The sequence below is a fragment of the Podarcis pityusensis genome (genome assembly GCF_964106645.2).
Source record: "Podarcis pityusensis genome assembly, chromosome: 13".
Classification (NCBI taxonomy): Eukaryota; Metazoa; Chordata; class Lepidosauria; order Squamata; family Lacertidae; genus Podarcis; species Podarcis pityusensis.
This window is the reverse complement of record NC_138038.1, coordinates 16,295,004-16,315,630: the sequence shown is the minus strand read 5'-3', so window position 1 is coordinate 16,315,630 and position 20,627 is coordinate 16,295,004. Positions and strand designations below refer to the sequence as shown.

General features: G+C 46.1%; 1 protein-coding gene across 3 annotated transcripts in view; it reads left to right on the top strand.

The window, feature by feature from the left end:
* The window catches only part of LOC308460490 (RNA binding protein fox-1 homolog 1-like), a 44,340-nt gene extending 30,192 nt beyond the window's left edge, over nt 1–14,148 (top strand). For all 3 annotated transcript variants that reach the window (XM_080976971.1, XM_080976970.1, XM_080976972.1), the window contains exons 6-12: nt 1,903–1,963; nt 3,212–3,265; nt 5,360–5,495; nt 6,613–6,652; nt 7,659–7,729; nt 8,621–8,693; nt 11,323–14,148. In XM_080976971.1, the coding sequence (XP_080833097.1) occupies nt 1,903–1,963; nt 3,212–3,265; nt 5,360–5,495; nt 6,613–6,652; nt 7,659–7,729; nt 8,621–8,693; nt 11,323–11,367 (480 nt within the window). In that variant the 3' untranslated portion in view covers nt 11,368–14,148. The remainder of the gene's footprint in view (nt 1–1,902; nt 1,964–3,211; nt 3,266–5,359; nt 5,496–6,612; nt 6,653–7,658; nt 7,730–8,620; nt 8,694–11,322) is intronic.
* The last annotated feature ends 6,479 nt before the right edge of the window (nt 14,149–20,627 follow it).

Genomic DNA, 20,627 nt, shown 5'->3' with positions numbered 1-20,627 from the left:
AAATAAATAAGGACTGAGCATGCTCAGTGCACGTGGAGGGACCAGAAAAAATCCAAGTGAGGGGTACAATGGAGTGGTTGGAACAGAAGCACCCCACGTGGCAGCAGTTTGCATGTTCAGACCCAGAGACCTCCCCCCTAAATAAATTCACACATGACTCAAATTTTAGTTTTGGTTTTTGGCAGAATTTAGGCCACAACTTTATTGAGTGGTTGCATAGGCTCTGGTTTGACTAGCTCCCTGCACCCTTGCAGGCAGCGCTGACCCAGGGCACCAGCATAAGGTCAGCCAAGGGTGAACACCTGGGAAAGTGAAAAGCCGGGTACAGACTCTGTTCACCACCCACATGCCCCCCTGGACTCAGGTACGGGCACAACCCCCTCTCAGGGGTTGACCAAACCAAATCCAGTCCCTGGATTCCTTTAATGGAATACCCTTCACATAGGGATGGCGAGAGCGTTCCGCCATCCCTATCACCTGAACCAGAGCCTATCCGCAACCTTACAAGTTGTGATGATTTGTTACGTGGCAGGAGAAACCCAAATGGCAACAGCCAATCAGCTAAGTGGGGAAATTCCTACCGTGCCCCAATGACACACACGACGGCATAGCAAGGTCAAGTGCAGAGCTCTAAAAGCAGGGAGAGGTGGGCGGGTGTTCCGAATGCACGCGCCAAAAGAGGAAGCTCTGGGTCACATGCATGAGTATAAATAGGTCCCTCGATCCATTTGGACTGCGCCCCATTGGACAGATTGAACCCAACATCGAGGGACCTACCAATCGGGTGTTGTGGCAACCAATCAAACCCACCCGCAACACAGGAGGTCAGCCTCCAGTTCTCACCGCAACACATGCCCTCTTTTAGGGAGGGCACAATTTGTCACAGGCCCTGCTCTTCTCATTTGTCCACCAGGCAGGATCCTGTATAACTACGTGCGAAGGCGCATATGTGCACATGTGAGGAATACCTGGGGTGCTCAGATATTGGACAAGCCTTACCTGCCTGAATCCCCTCTTCTGCACAATGATAAAAGGTGCAGAATCCCTGTCCTCGCTTGCCTTTGAGCATGCCAGCAACACCACACAGGCACAAATAGGCCCTGTTTAGGAAAGCTTTTAATGTTTGATGTATTACTGTATTTTAATATTTTTTTGAAAGCCGCCCAGAGTGGCTGGGGAAGCCCAGCCAGATAGGTGGGGTATAAATAATAAATTATTAGTATTAGTATTATTGTACTGAATATATATATATATATATATATATATATATATATATATATATGAATCCACCTTAATTCAAACCCCTTAAGAGCCTTGTCAAAATCATCACTGTGTGGCTATCTATTTACTTGTCCCACTTCTTTGAAGGAAAAGAAGAAGAAGCTAACAACAAGACCATATAACACCAGTTTTGAAAGACCTACACTGGCTCCCAGTATGTTTCTGAGCACAATTCAAAGTGTTGGTGCTGACCTTTAAAGCCCTAAACGGCCTTGGTCCAGTATACCTTAAGGAGCATCTCCACCTCCATCGTTCTGCCCACACACTGAGGTCCAGCGCCGAGAGCCTTCTGGTGGTTCCCTCGCTGCGAGAAGCCAAGTTATAGGGAACCAGGCAGAGGGCCTTCTCGGTAGTGGCGTCCGCCCTGTGGAACACCCTCCTACCAGATGTCAACTACCAGACTTGTAGAAGAAATCTGAGGGCAGCCCTGTTTAGGGAAGCTTTTAATGTTTAATAGGTTATTGTATTTTAGTGTTTTGTTGGAAGCTGCCCAGAGTGGCTGCGGGGACCTAGCCAGATGGGCGAGGTATAAATAATAAATAATAAATAATAATAATAGTAATTAATTATAACAACTTGTTATGCATGTGGCCTCACTTCCTTCTTCCTTCTCCGATCCAGGTCAACAATGCCACAGCCCGTTTAGTCACCAAGAAACCACCGGCAGCACCAGTGGTGAATGGTATGTAGCAGCTGGAATAAAAATAGCAACAATAAATTTGGTTTATGATTCACTTGCCACGTAGTAATTCTCCAAGCAGCTTGCACATTTTTAAGAGCATTTTAAAAACAAAAAAACCCACCAATACATAGCTGCAAGTACTATACAATAATCAGAGCCGTCTTTCCTATTGGGCTTACTGGCGCGTTGCGCCAGGGCACTGGCCTCTCGGGGGTGCCCCAGCGAGTGGGGGAGCTGCGCGGCTTTGCCGGTGGCCTCCCCTTTCCCTGCACGCCCGCCAGCTGTGCCCCATCAACCATATGGCTGGCGGGCATGCAGCTTGCCTCCCAAGCCTCCGCGGGAGGAGAGCAACTCTGGGAAACGGGTGGGGTGGGGTGCCAGAGGGATCTTTGAACCACGGCGCTGGATATGCTTAAGACGGCCCTGACAATAATCAAAATGTGGGATGCGGGTGGTGCTGTGGTCTAAATCTTTGGGCTTGCTGAACAGAAGGTTGGCAGTTCGAATCCGCACAACGGGGTGAGCTCCCGTTGCACTGTCCCAGCTCCTGCCTACCTAGCAGTTCGAAAGCACGCCAGTGTAAGTAGATAAATAGGTACCGCTCCAGCGGGAAGGTAAACGGAGTTTCCATCCGCTCTGGCTTCCGTTGTTCTGTTGCACCCAAAGTGGTTTAGTCATTCTGGCCACATGACCCAGACAGCTGTCTGTGGACAAACGCCAGCTCCCTCGGCCTGAAAATGAGATGAGCGCCGCAACCCCCATAGTTGCCTTTGACTGGACTTAACTGTCCAGGGGTCCTTTACCTTTTACCTTTACAGTAATCAAACAACAGACACAATAAAACAGCAGCAAAAACATATACAGTGGTACCTCGGGTTAAGAACTTAATTTGTTCTGGAGGTCCGTTCTTAACTGGAAATTGTTCTTAACCTGAGGTACCACTTTAGCTAACGGGGCCTCCCGCTGCCGCCGTACGATATCTGTTCTCATCCTGAAGCAAAGTTCTTAACCTGAGGTACTATTTCTGGGTTAGCGGAGTCTGTAACCTGAAGCGTCTGTAACCTGAAGCGTCTGTAACCTGAAGCGTCTGTAACCCAAGATACCACTGTAACTTGTAAACAGCAAAATCATCATAATTGGTTCATTAAGGTTAGGGGCAAGACTACCTGGAGATAGACCGGGAAATAGTAATGAAGATGGGGCAAGTTTCTCCTCTGAGTCTCTCCTTGTTTGTCTGTGTCCATTTAGGATGGAAGATCAATCCTATGGTTGGCGCTGTCTACGCCCCTGACCTGTACACAGGTAAATCCCCACCTCTTTGCGATTACTTTCCCCTCCTAAACTTCCACCAAGTTCCACATTTCTGCCTTCCTTTCTCACTCACCACCTACCGAAGACCCCAATTCCTGTACGCATTTATTTAGGGCATTTGCTTGGAATCAAGTACAGTGGTACCTCGGGTTAAGTACTTAATTCGTTCCGGAGGTCCATTCTTAACCTGAAACTGTTCTTAACCCTAAGCACCACTTTAGCTAATGGAGCCTCCCGCTGCCGCTGTGCCGCCGGAGCACAATTTCTGTTCTCATCCTGAAGCAAAGTACTTAACCCGAGGTACTATTTCTGGGTTAGCGGAGTCTGTAACCTGAAGCGTATGTAACCTGAAGCGTATGTAACCTGAGGTACCACTGTAAGTTCTATTTTATGATCCCAATTACTAACAATCCCACACTAGACTGGCCCTTCCATGACTTAGAATGAGATTTCTGTGATCACTAGAAAGCAATACTAAACAGTCATACGTATAATAACAACAACAATAATAATAGTGTCAGATGTATGCACCATTTGCTTCAGACTCCAAAATTTTGTGGGTTGGCTCTGTGTCTGTTCAGTGGACATATCTGGTACCAAACCAGAATACAAGGTTTAGCATTTCTACCCCTGGAATTTTCTCATTCATTAGGGGTTCAAGGGGCTGAAGAGCAGAGAGTTGTTTGGCTCTGCCACCCTATTTGTGCACAGTGCTTCGCTGCTGTTTATTGTACCTCTAGGGAGGCTTCCCAGCTGAGTTGAAGCAGTCTGTGTTGTCAGGCTGACAGAGATCCAGCTGGAGCATGCTGGGTTTGGTCTTTTTTTTGAACGTGTATGTGTATAATTTCTTAAGGCCTCAGGAGTATCAAGACTAGCATTCCTGAGGCGTCTCTCAGCTAGGGATGTGGGGAAATCTCATCAATTGCTGCATCAATTGCTGCAGTTTGCATGTTCGTGCAAGGTAAGGCACTATAAAATCATGCAAGAAGAATGCAACAATTCTTGGCTATCTTTTTTTCTTTTTTGTCTGCAAACATCAGTGTTTTTGACGTTCTCCTTTCATTGAAATCAGCTGGTTAATTCATTGTGCTAGTTTCAGCCACAGTGGAGAATGAGGGAATTGTTGGAAGAAGCTGAACCGTAGAGGAAGAGAAACAGCACTGATTGTGGCGAAAACAGGATGGGACAGAAATGGTTGCCTCCTTATATCCTTAGATCCAACCCTGGCTGAAAATCTCAGTCGTGGCTGAAATTCTTCGGTGGCTTCTCAGAATCCTGTTCTAGGGCTTCCTCTCTCTCCCTCTCCTTATTTGACAAATGCTTTGGGCCACCAACTCCTCCTTTAAGTCACCCAATTCCCGTTGAGCTCATGTTCAAGTTTGCCTCCACCATTTCTGCCCCTAGTGGGATATGCACACTCCATTTCCCTCCATTATGGACTGAGCAAGCTCCAGCTGGCTAGACACACTCCCTGGCCTTTGGGGACATCTGTGGAAAAAGCTGTTTCTTATTAGGCAAAGTCCATAGAAGGCCAAAGGACGTGGGTGGCGCTGTGGGTTAAACCACAGAGCCTAGGGCTTGCCGATCAGAAGGTCGGCGGTTTGAAACCCTGCAACAGGATGAGCTCCCGTTGCTCGGTCCCAGCTCCTGCCAACCTAGCAGTTCGAAAGCAGCTCAGAGTGCAAGTAGATAAATAGGTACCGCTCCGGTGGGAAGGTAAACGGCGTTTCCGTGCACTGCTCTGGTTCGCCAGAAGCGGCTTAGTCATGCTGGCCACATGACTCGGAAGCTGTACGCCGGCTCCCTCGGCCAGTAAAGCGAGATGAGCGCCGCAACCCCAAAGTCGGTCATGACTGGACCTAATGGTCAGGGGTCCCTTTACCTTTACCTTTACCATAGAAGGCCAAGAATGAGGGCACCTGAATAATCCTGGCACCACGTCATTTCCATTCCTGCTACCCGACTTGAATGTGACTTTTATTGTGGAGAATATTTAGCAAGCTGCTTTGAGAGCCTCTCAGGGCTATAAAGTGGGATATAAGTATTGGAAATAAACACATTAATATCCTTCTCCCTCCCATCTAGTGGCGAGCATCCCTTACCCCATGATGGCACCAGCTGCCCTGGCATATCGTGGGGCTCTGCGAGGGCGTGGCCGAGCTGCCATCTATAATCCCATTCGAGCAGCTCCTGCCCCTTCTCCAGTTCCAGCCTACGGCAGGTGAGAGGCAGAGACTGTTCTGTTTGTTTTCATGGGGACAACTTCTATAGCCCTAAAAATAGGTCCTGAAGTCTGGAGGTTTTGCTAAAAGCCCCCTCAAAATCTTTGCAACGAGCAAATACGTTTTTATTAAATAGGCACAAAGAAAGAGAGAAATGAGCCCAAGTCACTTGGGGACAAGGCCATTGCTGGTATTCGGCCCCCAGCAGATTACACCCGAGAGAATGTGGCCCTTAACAAGGAAAAAAGCTTTGTTATTTCTTTTCTCTGTTCATTTGGAATATTTTAAGCTGCCCTTTATCGTATCAGTCTCATAGTGGAATATAAAAACCTCAATCAAGTAAAACAGATGCAAATATAACATTCCACTGAATGCAAGCATGACCAAACTTGGCCCTCCAGCTGTTTTGGGACTACAACTCCCATCATCCCTAGCTAACAGGACCAGTGGTCAGGGATGGTGGGAACTGTAGTCCCAAATCAGCTGGAGGGCCAAGTTTGGCCATGCCTGACTTAATGGCAAGAACAGGTAAAATGGACTTATTGTAGTTAGGAAAGTATTGAGGAAATGCATTGAAAAGTGCGGAATGAATGGCTTAACAGGAAGGCATATAAACATCCCGTGAAGAAATCTGAATGAATGCAGGCAGAATGCTCGTTGTCTTTTAACCTTCTCCTAAAAAAAATGGAAAGTACTTCTCCAAATTTCCTAATCCAGTTTGTCAATGAATCAATCTGTAAAAATTGAGCGAAATTTTATTAAGTTTATTATTTCGTTTATTAAAGTTTATTATTAAGGGGAAGTTTGCACACAAATGTGTACATTAATGAAAGTAACATGCAAAAAATGCCTTATATTAGCAGAAACGGCTTGGAAAAATGCATACCGTATATTAGGCACAAATGTGTGTATTAGGAGAAATGTGCTTGAAAACACTTTTTTGGGTAGGTGGAAATAGATATTTTTTTAATGCACAAGATGATGCAGAAATAGGACAAACTGAATTTAAGTTTAGAACAATAACTAAGAAAAACCCAGATTTATCATCCCCTGTTGGTAAGATGGGCAAGGTAGAGGACCATCTGTGCTGATTTTCTTTTTTCTTTTCCCACCTAGTGTGCTCTATCCAGACAGTCTGTATGGCTCTGACCTCTACGTAAGTCTTTACCTGGGTTTCTTTGGGTTTTAGGGTTCAAAGGTCCTGGGTATGTGCTGGCACCAGCTACCTGCGAGTAGAGAAAACAGAGTGGGTTGGGTTCATGGGTTTAGCAAGGCAAAGGTCAAGGTTTTTCTTTGGGGGGGAGCATCTCTCAGGGCAGGTGAGATAGCAAAATAGTGCTGCAAAACTGGCAGGACCCACAAAATTGGGTAGAACGAAGGATTGCCCTGGAAACAAGATGGCATGAGAAATGCGGAGCATGAGAATTTTGCTTTTAGAGGCAAGACCTTTGGTCCATCTACTGTCTACACTGACTGACCGTGGTTCTCCAAGGTTTCAGGCAGGGGAACTTGGCACCTCTGCGTGCAAAACAGATGGTCTCCCCCTGAGCTAAGCTCTTGCTCTAAGGCTGGGGCAGTGGGGAGTTATGGGTGGGATTTTGGCCTGAAGGAAAAGGGCACTGACCATGTGCAAGTCTGGGTGATCCAGCATGAGAATTGCTCCTGATTTGGGGGTTTCATGTGGGCCTGAAAGAGTGGGGATCCATCCTTTAAGACAGTATTTTATCTATTGAAGAGCTGTCCAGAGACTGCATCTTGTGTGGCCATGCACGTGTAGTTAATAAATTAACAGTAATAACAAAGAGAGTGTCATGTACTGTAGAGGTTTTGTGAACTAACATCATGCATAAGACTGTGTGCACAGCGTAGACCTTGTGCAAACATCTGGTAGCTAGGCAGGTCTCCGAAATGCAAAATCAGTGCACTAGTGGATGGCCGAAGGGCAAAATTTTTGTGTAAGAAGAAGCAGAAAATAGGCATGGGTTCTCTGTGGGTTGAACTGCGAGGTGAGTTCCAGTGGTTGCTCTTGATCACAATTCAGAAAAGGGGGAAGAAGGTGCATGGAGAAGTCTTTTGTTTTCCTTTGAAGAAATTGAGATGGAGTGGCCTTCAAGAATCATGCACGATGGGCTATTGAACTGAACTGAATCTTTGAATTGCAGGGTTATCCTGCAGCTTACAGAATGGCCCAGACGCCTGCAGCTGCAGCAACAGCAACAGCTTATAGTGATGGGTAAGTCTGAGACAGGTTGTGTGCCTTGTCCAATGACCCTAGAGCATAGGTAGGCAAACTAAGGCCTGGGGGGCAGATCTAGCCCAATCACTTTCTCAATCAGGCCCGCGGATGGTTCGGGAATCAGCATGTTTTTACATGAGTAGTTATCTCCCGCTTGGACTACTGCAATGCGCTCTACGTGGGGCTACCTTTGAAGGTGACCTAGAAACTAATCTAGAATGTGGCAGCTAGACTGGTGACTGGGGGTGGCCACCGAGACCACATAACACCGGTCTTGAAAGACCTACATTGGCTCCCAGTATGTTTCCGAGCACAATTCGAAGTGTTGGTGCTGACCTTTAAAGCCCTAAAGTGCCTAGGCCCGGTATACCTGAAGGAGCATCTCCACCCCCATTGTTCTGCCCGGACGCTGAGGTCCAGCTCCGAGGCCTTCTGCGGTTCCCTCACTGCGAGAAGCAAAGCTACAGGGAACCAGACAGAGGGCCTTCTCGGTAGTGGCGCCCGCCCTGTGGAACGCCCTCCCATCAGATGTCAAAGAGATAAACAACTACCTGACATTTAGAAGACATCTGAAGGCAACCCTGTTCAGGGAAGTTTTTAATGTGTGACATTTTAATGTATTTTTAATTTTTGTTGGAAGCTGCCCAGAGTGGCTGGGGAAACCCAGCCAGATGGGTGGGGTACAAATAAATCATCATCATCATCATCATTATCATCTTTGGGTTATTTGTGGGGCATAGGAATTTGTTCATCCCCCCCCAAAAAATATAGTCCAGCCCCCCACAAGGTCTGAGGGACAGTGGACCGGCCCCCTGCTGAAAAGGTTTGCTGATCCCTGCCCTAGAGGCTTATCTGATTATCTCCTCTCTCGGGTCTTTTGGTTCACAGGTATGGACGGGTCTACACTACTGCCGACCCCTATCATCACACCGTGACCCCCGCCTATGGAGTCGGTGCCATGGTGAGTCACTGCATTAATGGCCAGGCGTATCGCGTCCCCATCACAGAATCACAAAGCTGGGTGGGCATGGAAGACCATGCGTGCGGAATCACCCGCTGCAAGGCAGGATCAGCTCAGGCGATCTAGTTCCCAGCAATGTAAGCACTGAGCAGGCAGAGTGGAGGAAGTTGCTTCAAGAGCAGCAGTTTAGCTTCAGAAGATAAATGCAAGTGAGGCATTTATCCCCTGGGGATGAGCTGGCTTTTTGGTGGCTGCTTCATAAAAAGGTTGGGAAATGTCTGCCTGTTTGGAGTGAGGGCTGTGCTTTCTGAATTGGCTTTATTTGCCCTTGATATTGTCAGCCTGCAGCCAAACTGGTTATGCAGAATTGCAGTATTGTTCCATTTACTGCCTGTACTGTGATTCGGTCACTGCCCATGTGACTAATAGAGGACAAGGAGGAAGACACAGTGATTAGAAGATTGTGTCTAGCTGCAACAGGGGTAAATAATGAGCTGGGTCCATGTTTGCTGCAGGTAGTTCCTGATGAAATCTGAGGGACTTTGAAGTCATGACTAACTTGTCCCACTGATGTCAATGGGGCCAAGTTTAAGCAACAGGAGTTAAAGTTCTGTGTTCACTTACTTGGGAGTAAGTCCCACTGAACTGTATGGGATATATTTCTGAATATAGGATATAGGATTGCCCTGTCATACTGGATTCAACCCATTGTCTGCAAACATGACTGCGAGCAGTAATTTCAGCTTTAGAATCATAGTGGGGGATGATTTGGCTTGGCTATTTATTTTTTTTAAAAAGAGGAAGGAACAAACAAGCAAGCAAACAGCTGTTTAATAAACTACCATAATGTAACAATAGATCAAAAGAATACAGCTGTTCATACAAGGGACTAGGAGGCAGTAGGTTTTCCATGAAGGATCAGAAACAGAAAAGCTAAAGTCATTAAAACCAAACTCTGGTGTGCTGTTTTAAGAGAGGACCATCATAGATATGTGAAAATTCTCATCGCAATTCTGGGTGTAGCTTGACTGCGTCCCTGAAAAATGCCCAGCAGATGGCAGTGTTTACCTGTCTATTAAGGGTCTTCTACTTTTTCAAATAACAAGCATGTACAATCCCTCTTCCTTTTGCTCCTATGTGGGATTCAAGTTTCGGTGCTTTGTTTGGCAGCTTAATAAGTTCTGACGGAAATGAAAGAGTGTGTTGAGCTTGAGCATAACGTTATAATTTAGAAATGTCACAGTGTCTGATTTAGCCCAAACTTCTGACCTGAGGACAGCCTTGCAACTCCCCAAAGTAGGGTGGTTGGTGGGAATTCTGTATTGCATGTGAAGGGGAAGCCTAGACAGACAGGAAGCATGGGTCTCTCAGGCTTCCTGTCCTCTGTATCTTCCTTTCAAATAATCTAGAGCTGCAGGCACCTTATTCATTGGGGAAGAGAGCCCCCAAGAGGAATTCTTCCTATCTGGCTCAACTTTCTGTTACCCACCCAAGGTTAAAAAAACCCCCAACAACTTGAGGGTGCCATGGTGCTCACATATGGTGTATTCTCGATTTATGCGGTTGATCTATGAGAGATGAATTGTGTGAGTGTTCCTATCTTTAGGCAGAGAGCTAAAATAGCTTATGATGGTGATCCCATATACCAGTAGGGAATGCTTCCAATAAAGATCCATCTTTAGTTAAAACAGTGCCATCCATACAGAAGAGGGAAGGTACTGAATGGTTTAGAGAGGGACCCCAAAGTTTGTAGAAATGCAACACACACACGGATAGGAGATAATCAGGATTTAGCAGGCTCAGTGGCCATGGAAAACTGACTGGGAGAGAGTGTAGAAAACTGGTGGTGGTGGTGGAATAACCTGGGGAAAGGAGCATGGCTGGAATACTGAACAGAAGTGCTCTACACTGCCACATTTTGTTGCGGATCCTATGTAATTTCTACAATGCAGACACCTGCACTTTATTTTACTACTACTACTATTACTATATTATTTATACCACGCCCATCTGGCTGGGCCTCCCCAGCCACTCTGGGCAGCTCCCCACGGAATATTAAAAACACGATAAAACATCAAACATTAAAAACTTCCCTAAACAGGGCTGCCTTCAGATGTCTTCTAAAAGTCAGATAGTTGCTTATCTCCTTGACATCTGATGGGAGGCCGTTCCACAGGGAGGGCACCACTACCGAGAAGGCCCTCTGCCTGGTTCTCTGTAACCCCATATCTAGCAGTGAGGGAACCGCCAGAAGGCCATTGGAGCTGGACCTCAGTGTCCAGGCTGAACAGTGGGGGTGGAGACGCTCCTTCAGGTATACTGGGCCAAGGCCGTTTAGGGCTTTAAAGGTCAGCACCAACACTTTGAATTGTGCTCGGAAACGTAATGAATGTAAATAGACAATTCCCTGCAGAGTTCCCAGTTTAACAATAAAACTGTAGGAGGTACCAGAGGAAGAGAAGAAGATAGCAAGAGGGGTTACATGATGTATAGGCTTTGCTATGGGGAGGTGATGAGGATTAAGAAGTAAACGTAGCTTTGTTTTGTTAACTCCTTCCTGTCTTATTATTTTGACTTTTCCTCCTGTACAACTTTCCCTTCACACGCCTGCTCCCTCTCTTTCCGGCAGGCCAGCTTGTACCGAGGAGGATGCAACCGTTTCACTCCGTACTGAGGGACCAAGCGCTGGCGCTGAGCATCTTGGAGGCACCTGTGAGCTGATGGCACAGGTGGTGGGACCTGGCGCTGAGAACCTTGCGTGTGTTTGTGTGTGTGGTGTATATGTGTGCGAGAGGAAGGCAGGCAGGTGATCAGTGAAGATACCTCTCAACCAGCAGGACACTAATTCTGGGTGACAGTCAAATGACGACAGCTCAGGTGTTTCCTCCAGTCTCTTCAAAGCCTTTGTCGTTACTCACAAATTCTGGCCTCTCCTGTGTTTTGCTGTTGGGCAGAGGCCAGCGGTTGGATGGTCGACACAATTCAGATGCAGGGCAAACTGAAAACAGGCAACCACAGCTAGGTTACAGGATTGACAAGGTGCATAGGATGAAATCCAGTTCACTTTGCGGCAGTGGGGCAAGTAGGGCCTAGGCAAAAGCCATTCCCTGGAGTTCTCTGTGACAGAGTAGATCTATTTTGTGTCCTTCCACCACATCCATAAACCAGTTTCAAAGCAGTTTAAATAGTTATGGTGCCTGATTATGGAACCTTGATGAGGATTGGAGATTCAAGTATAGAATAGTATATTTCTTCAACCAAGGATACTCAGGCTCTTCGATTTTGGCAGATGGACTGGGGAACTGTGAGAACAAAAACGGATTCCAGACTAGTTTTGGATTTCAATTCGCCTTCACTACAACACGTGCATCAGTTATGGCTTCCCTAAGAATCCTGGGAAGTGTAGTTTTGAAAATGCTGAGAATTCTCTGCTTGTGGTTCTTAAGCCCGTCTCAGGCCACAATTCCCAGGGTTCCCTGGGGTATACCCCCCCCACCTCGTGCTATAGATCTGCCATATGGTTTAGCCAGCGGAGGTTCAGAATCATCGGTGCAAGGGGTGGACTTTGGTAACCTTTCGTAATATGGCATCCTGTGCAAGGCCAAAAAATGGCACCCCCAAATTGATCTTCTCAATTCTGGATCTTCTCAGTTTTGGCTTGGCACCCTGTGCAGGGGATCTGCCTGTACCACCCTAAATCTGGCGCTGATCTGTCTCTATCTGTCTCTGGAGTTCTCCCCTTCCTTTCTCATTCCCTGTCCTTTTCCTCCTCTTTGGTTGCTCTTTTATAAATATATATTTTCTTCATTCTGCACTCATACTGTATTCTTTTGTGCTCTCCTGTACTTCTGATCTGCTTTGGGTATCAGCTCATGATAGGTAGCGGCTCAAGCCAGCCTCTTACTTTTCTGTGAAAACTTTGAGACTATTTTTTTATCAAAGCCAGGGGTAAATCACAGTATATTTTTATAAATATTACTTCCCTGTTTTTTATTCTTTTGTGAATCTATCTACAGTGGACCCTCCGGATTCGAACTTAATTCATTCTGGGGGTCTGTATGTACCCCAAAAAGTCTGCATCTAGAGGTGCTGCCTCTGCGCATGCACGCAGAGTGCTTCTGTGCATGCGCAAAGCACACAGAGTATACACTTCTGGGTTTGCAACATTCACAACCCAAAAGTTAAGTTACCTGAAGGTAACGCAACCCAAGGGTCCACTGTATATCTAATGGCCATGAAGCAGCAAAATGGCTTTGTGTGCAGGGCTTAGTAGCAGAAGTTTTCCTTGGACAGAACAAGCAAATGAACTCAAGTAGTGGTTCTATGCCACGTGAACCTGTTCAACAATCAGGCGCTGTTTTGCAGGACCCTCCTGTGCACATCATATTGTGCAACAGTTTTGCATATCTGTGCATAGAGAAGGATGTGTGCGCACGCACATGTATGTATATATTCACACATTCTTCTGGATCTCAGCCAATGCTGCATCAAACTTAGGTTAGACACTATTCCAAGTCCCATTGATCTGAATGTGCTCAATGGTTTCCCATTCAAATCCATAGGACTTGTACCTAATTTTGCCTGGATTTCCCCCTAAAAAATAAAATAAAAAGTTGTTGTTTTTTTGAGGGCTGGGGTTTTGACTCATTCATTTTTTTAAAAAACCAAACCAAGCTGGGAATGTTTACAGCTGGAAAAGAAATTTTGATATTTTAAAAATGCAAAAGAGACAATCCAAAAAGAAGTCCTAGAAACTGATAGCACAAGGAGTTTCTGATGAAGCAAAAGGGAATTAAAGAACTCAGTGCAGAGTGGAAGTCTAAGGAATGTTAAAGGTAAAGGTAAAGGGACCCCTGACCATTAGGTCCAGTTGTGGCCCACTCTGGGGTTGCGGCGCTCATCTCGCTTTATTGGCCAAGGGAGCCGGCGTACAGCTTCCTGGTCATGTGGCCAGCATGACTAAGCCGCTTCTGGCAAACCAGAGCAGCACATCAAAACGACGTTTACCTTCCTGCCAGAGTGGTATCTATTTATCTACTTGCACTTTAATGTGCTTTTGAACTGCTAGGTTGGCAGGAGCAGGGACCGAGCAATGGGAGCTCACCCCGTCGTGGGGATTTGAACCGCCGACATTCTGATCAGCAAGCCCTAGGCTCTGTGGTTTAACCCACAGCGCCACCCGCGTCCCAAGGAATGTTACGAGGCAGTTTAAAAACAGAACAAAGACAAAACTGGAGTGCATCTCAGCAGCTAATTCATTTTCCTCTGAAGGATGCTGAACCCAAAGCAGAAGCCATTTCTGTTTCTAGCAATTTGCTTTCCACGTATTTCTGGGCTTGGGTGTCTGGCAGTGCCTGTTCACAGTGCAATATCTCAGGGAAACCTTTCTATATAGATGCTTGTCCTTTTTTTCACTGTTTCCTTGTTACTGTAATAAAATCCTGATTCTGGCTAATTTCTTTTACTCTGCCTCTTTTACTTCCTTCTCCTTCTCCTCCTCCTCCTCCTCCTCTTCCTCTGTTGCTGTTGCTGCCTACTTCCTCTTGTCTGGAATGAAGGCCACATCCAAACCAAACATTTAAACCTTTTTAAGAGTCGTGGCTTCCCCTAAAGGATCCTAGGAACTGTAGCTTATTAAGGAGAGTTGTTTGAAGCACCCCCCCAACAAACTACAGTTCCCAAAATTCTTTGGGTGGGGGAAGCATGACTCTTATACGACTTTAAGAGTGCTTTGAATGTATGTTAAGGATGTGACTGAAGACTTGCTTGCTTTCAGCTCCTAACTGGCAAGGGTGTTTAGTGAAGGACAGGAGCAAAGCAAGGCTGGAGTTAACTGAAAAGCACAGCTGTTGGTGCCTTCATCCTACCCTTTGCCTCTGGTTAAACAGGCCTGGTAGGTTTTTTTTTAAACCCTGCCAAACCTGTTTGTTCACAGGTGACAGTGGAACAAAAGAAACTTGCATACACCATAGTAAGCGATTCCTCTCTCAAAACTACTTTGACTTGTTTTAAGCGTGTTTTGCCTGCCTTGAGCCTAAGAATAGTTGATTACAGGGGTCGAGCATGGAACACAGGGTCGTGAACTTCCCTGCTGGTCTTTGGAGAGGGATAATCTGGGTCATCCAACCCCACTGGTGAAACGGAACGAGGTTGGTTGCATTTTTGTAACTTGCAGTACCGTGGAGCCTGGATTTCCCTCTAGCCAGAGTGGTTTGTATGTTGCCCTGGGCAAGTGCTGAGGCTCAGCATTCAGCACCCTAAACTTTTGCTTCTTAGAAACTAAGTTCCTCATCGTTGTGACTGTGACACTTGAATGCACGTTAGCAGTGCCTGTTGAAATTGCAGAAAGCAGAGACCGGATCTGAGAAAAGTACAGTCGTACGTTGGATCTCAAACGATTTGGCTCCCAAACAAATCGCCTCCCGAACGATCGAAACCCAGAAGTGAGTGTTCTGGTTTTTAGTAGCCAAATGTCCGACGTGGCTTCCACAGCTTCCAGTTGGCTGCAGGAACTTTCTGCAGCCAATCAGAAGCTGCGCTTTGGTTTCCAAACATTTTGGAAGTCGAACGGACTTTCAGAACGGATTCCATTCGACTTCCAGGGTACGACTGTAGGTCTAGGGTGGGATTCTGGTACTCTTCCCCAGTTCCTTGTCCCAAGATTCATTTTTAAAAAAAACACACACACACACACACACACACGCACACACAGCACACATCCTCTTGACCATAGCCTTTAATGAGGACTTAATCTGAGTTTCTTTAGTGGGCAGAACAGGTGGCCTGAAATGATGCGGTTTTAATGGGGAAGCTATCCAGTGCATAGCTTCTCATAAACTTAACAGGATTTGCCTTTACAAGGAAGGAAGGAAGGAAGGAAGAGAAATGGCTCCTTAGTGCTTTGCCAGAATGGAGGATTCCTCAGTGCCTTGCTTCCTGCTGCTTACTCTTCTCTGCTCATTCACCCCACAATTCCCTCCTCCTGTCACCTTTCAGCATCACTGCTTGCCCCAGATCTTGCTGGAAAGTCAAGCTAAAGGGTCTTGGGCCACAAAAGACTTGGTCTGGTTCAACATACGCAGCTGGATGAAGAGGTTGGGTGGTGTGGTAGGGCCCGGACTACAGCTGGGGGATACTGAACATTGCTCTTTCAAAAATAAAAGCTAAATCCTGCATGTAGAAAACCAAAATACAAGGAAGAAAGATTCTAGCCCAGCCCTTTGCTTACTGTGGCACATCTGCATTTGCCTTCCACTGAGCTTTTCTGCCTCCTTGGCCACTTACTCTCACGCTTCTTTGCTTGTCTGCTCTCCCTTGAACCCCTGTCGCTTGCTCGCAAATGCTCCTTTCTCCTTTCCTATCCTGCTCCCTGTTTCTCTCTTGCATTCTGTCCTGCATGCGATCTCCATTTTGCTTCTGTCCTCTTTTTATTGCTTAAAGGTAAAGGTAAAGGGACCCCTGACCATTAGGTCCAGTCGTGACCGACTCTGGGGTTGGGGCGCTCATCTCGCTTTATTGGCCAAGGGAGCTGGCGTACATCTTCTAGGTCATGTGGCCAGCATGACTAAGCCGCTTCTGGCAAACCAGAGCAGCGCACGGAAACACCGTTTACCTTCCCACCAGAGCGGTACCTATTTATCTACTTGCACTTTGATGTGCTTTCGAACTGTTAGGTTGGCAGGAGCAGGGACCGAGTAACGGGAGCTCACCCCATCGCGGGGATTCAAACTGCCAACCTTCTGATTGGCAAGTCCTAGGCTCTGTGGTTTAACCCACAGCCTCACCCGCGTCCCTCTTTATTTCTGATTAAAATTAGACATGATATGGGAGGAAATGGGAAGGAGGGAATGCCTTAACCCTGTTTCATCTGCCTCCCCCCTTTTTTGCTTGAAGTCACCCCCTTCTGTTTGTCCGCTCAGTGGGGGTGGGGAATACTATTTTCCCCCCTGCAGGGAGAAAAGCAATTTGAAGGCGGGTGGTTTCTGATCAGGTTAATAGTCTGGAGGGAAACAGATTAAGCAGTCCCTGCACCACGCCATTGCCATCCATTTCCCCACTTAAACTCACAGCCTCCCAAGGTTACCTTTATATATTTAAAATACTGGGGGGAAGGCAAGTGGGGCAGCTAGGGCTTGACCTTAGGGCCAAAGTCCAGGGGGCTTCCAGATGACCACCTGAGAATGGGAGATGATGGGGAGAGAGGGAAGGCTGGTATCGGCACCTGAGCAAGCATGGACATTCCAGGGCCCATCAAGGCTGATAGTGGTCTCCCTGGCATCCTTTTTTCCTATTTTTTTTTAAAAAAATACATTATAGTCAGAGTGGTGGACCGGGCATGTACATGGTCACAGATGCCCATTTTTATTACTACATTGACTTCAAAAATATACCGTATTTACGCGAATCTAATGTGCCATCGAATCTAATGCGTGCCTTAATTTTCAAAACCTTGACACCCCAAAATGTATTTGCTGGCGAATGTAAATGCGCCATCAAATCTAATGTGCACCCTGATTCAATCAATCAATCATTTATTGTGTTTGGCTAAAAGCCATTACAAATTCAATTACAGATCCAGCAAGTCCATTAAAAGCTGTTAAAAGAAATCCAGAGGTATACATCCACTTACAATAAGTCAGTATTAATGAATCGCCTGCACAGTCTACAGCATTGTCTTTTATACAGCTAGCACAAATACTTTGGGCGGCTTTAGCAACCAGGGCTGTTTTGTATGCGACAAGTGGATCTTTTCTGCGACATTATTTAGCCAAAAAAAGTGTGCATTACATTTGAGTAAATACAGTATTATCCTTTTCTACAGCAAAATTGTGCCCATTCCCAAATATTTAGCAGTAGAAGCAAATGCCATTTATTTATTTATTTGTTTAGTGATGATGTTGCTAAGATTTAAGTCAGTTAAAAATGTGAAACTGCACGTTCTCAAGAGTATATTTTTACTTTAAAAAACTAGAGTGGGCAAACTTTTTGTTGTTCTTCTTCTAATTTATCGGGAATGTAGGAGTACAGAAGTTACAAAGCATGGCATGGGGGGGGGGGGAAGAGGGAAGAGAAATTAAGGCTTCCTCCCTCCCCAACACCTGTAAGACCTGGAAGTCCAGCATCTAAAATTAGCTGGCTGTGCCACTTGGAAAGAGACACATAACTGTGCATTGCTTCTGATTTGACCTTCAGCATCTTGGCATGTCATTTGCTCTTGACTTCCCTTCTCTGCCCCCTGCATTGATTCTCTCTCTCTCTCTCTCTCTCTCTCTCTCTCTCTCTCTCTGCCTCTCTGTTGCTCTCTCTGCTTTGGCTCACATCGCCTTTGCTTTCTTTCCCACTGCTTTTGTGTCTTTGCCTTCTCGCCCTTGCTTGGTGATTCTCATTTCTTCTGTCGCTTTATTCCAACTCTCTTCCTCTCTTGTATCAGCTGAGGATTTCTCATAGTTCATTGTCACGTGATACCTGCAAGCCATCACATGAAAGGATGAGACCCTAGCCTGCTCCCCTCCTACAGGCATCATTGGTTGCTCCTCTTGTCGTCAAGAACTCTCCTGGTCCTGGTGAATGGCAGGAATGGGCTCGTCTCGTTTCCTGCAATTCAGAAGAAAGGGCCGCCGACTGAAAGTGATGGCAGAAGTCACCTTGCAGTGAGCGGCTTTGCTGAAACAAAAATGAACATGGGAATCTAACATTAGCATGTATCTTGCTCTCTCATTGACTTTGCTCTCTAGCCTTCTTCTCTACCTCCTTCTCTACGGTCTCTACATTTGTGCTGCTTTGCATCCTTTCTCTCTCTCTCTCTCTCTCTCTCTCTCTCTCTCTCTCTCTCTCTTCCTCTCTCTGTGTCCACTCCTCACCTTTCTTGTCTAATCTTTTTCATCTTCTGTACTTGCCCTCTCTGGGTGCTTCCTGGTAGGAGCTTAATAGTTCAAGCAGTGTATTCACATAGAGTGGACAATAGTGGTGGGTTTTTTAAAACAACAACAACAACAACGACCCAAAACCAGATTTTCCCCAGGAAAGGGCAAATCCAGATTATATGGGGAAAACAATAAAGGCTGACATTCTGGTCCCAATGACAGCATCCGGTCCCCGCAAAAAAGCTTGCATACATGAGCAGAACCTACCTCATCATAAACCAATCTGGAAGCAACTTTTGAGAGGATCTCCTGATTTGCTTATTAACAAAACCAAAAAAACCCACTAAAAGTGCCAACCCTCAGCTCTGATTTTGATCAGAGCAGATGCACTGGGGGAGGGGGGAGAGAATGTTTTAACACACTCTCCCTATCACTCTCATGTAAGTAGACTCCCCGAGCTGCACTTAGCCCTTCTTGGGTGGAGGGTAGAGATACTGGTATTGTATAGTGCCATGTTCCCTTTTGCTCCTCACTTTTCTTTATTAGTATTCTACCCCCTTTTCATCATAGAATTCAAGACAGGACATGTGGGAGGTCTGCAGTCCAAGCGCTGACCAAACCCACACCTGCTTAGCTTCAGCAAGGGTTCCACATGGGTCTTTGGGTCATGTTGAGAACCAGTTGCCTCCTCATCACCCTACTTCTTTCTTTCTTTCTTTCTTTCTTTCTTTCTTTCTTTCTTCTTTCTTCTTTCTTTCTTTCTTTCTTTCTTTCTTTCTTTCTCTCTCTCCTCTCTCTCTCTCTCTCTCTCTCTCTCTCCCTCTTTCCTTCCTTCCTTCCTTCCTTCCTTCCTTCCTTCCTTCCTTCCTTCCTTCCTTCCTTCTCTCTCCTCTCTCTCTCTTCCTTCCTTCCTTCCTTCTTTCCCCCCTCTCCCCCCTTTCCTTCCTTCCTTCCTGTCTTTCTTTCTTTCTTTCTTCTTTCTTTCTTTCTTTCTTTCTTTCTTTCTTTCTTTCTTTCTCTCTCTCTCTCTCTCTCTCTCTCTCTCTCTCCTTCCTTCCTTCCTTCCTTCCTTCCTTCCTTCCTTCCTTCTCTCTCCTCTCTTCCTTCCTTCCTTCCTTCTTTCCCCCCTCTCCCCCCTTTCTTCCTTCCTTCCTTCCTTCCTTCCTTCCTTCCTTCCTTCCTTCCTTCCTTCCTTCCTTCTTTCTCTCTCTCTCTTCCCCCCTCTCTCCCCTCTTCTTTCTAGCTTCACTCTTACCTTGGCTTGGTCTCTGTCTTCTTTTGCTCTCCAGCTCCTTTGCTTTGCCATCTCCATGCATCGCATGCACTCACCATCCCTTTGCGTGTTTCATACCTGCTCTCCATTTCCTTTCTTTACTCTCATGCTTTCTGATTGCTCACTTGGAGCTGAGCCAGGCCTGCATGTCTGTTGCCAAAACACATGCTTAGCAAATTTGGCTATAAAGGTGAAGGGAGAGTTGCCTACTTTTGTCCATAAATGGAAAGTGGGGACAATAACTAGACTTGTCTTCTCTACCACCTTCCACTTTATGGCCAAACTGGTGAGTGTGTGTTAAATATGCAGGTGCCTGATTTGGAGCTTGATTGCTTTCTTAGGTTGCCTCTTCTCCTCTCCTCTCTCTCTCACTTGCATTCTGCTTTCTCACCTATCACTCTTGACTTTTGCTTTCTCTGCCTCTTCCAGATGATTTCAGAGTAGCGAGCAAAGAAATGGGAGGTGAATGGGCAGAAGAAAGGAGCCCTTTAGACACTTAGATTTAGTGTTAAAGGCAGCACACAGACCTAATTTCAAGCAAGCTCAAATGCAGGGGTGTCTACAGTCTGTATGCAACCATAAAGCCTTAACCTAGGAATACTTCATGCAATGCATCAGAAAGGCTGGTTCTCTCCCGAAAAAGGCTGATGGATGCTTAAATGAGTTGTAGCCAGTAAGAGTTTCAAATAAGCAAGATTGCAAAGGGCCACAAAAATGCTGTCAAATAGTCCCACCATAGCAAGACTACCTTATATGGGGAAAGGGAAATATAGTCGATTCTGAGAAGTGCCACTTGGG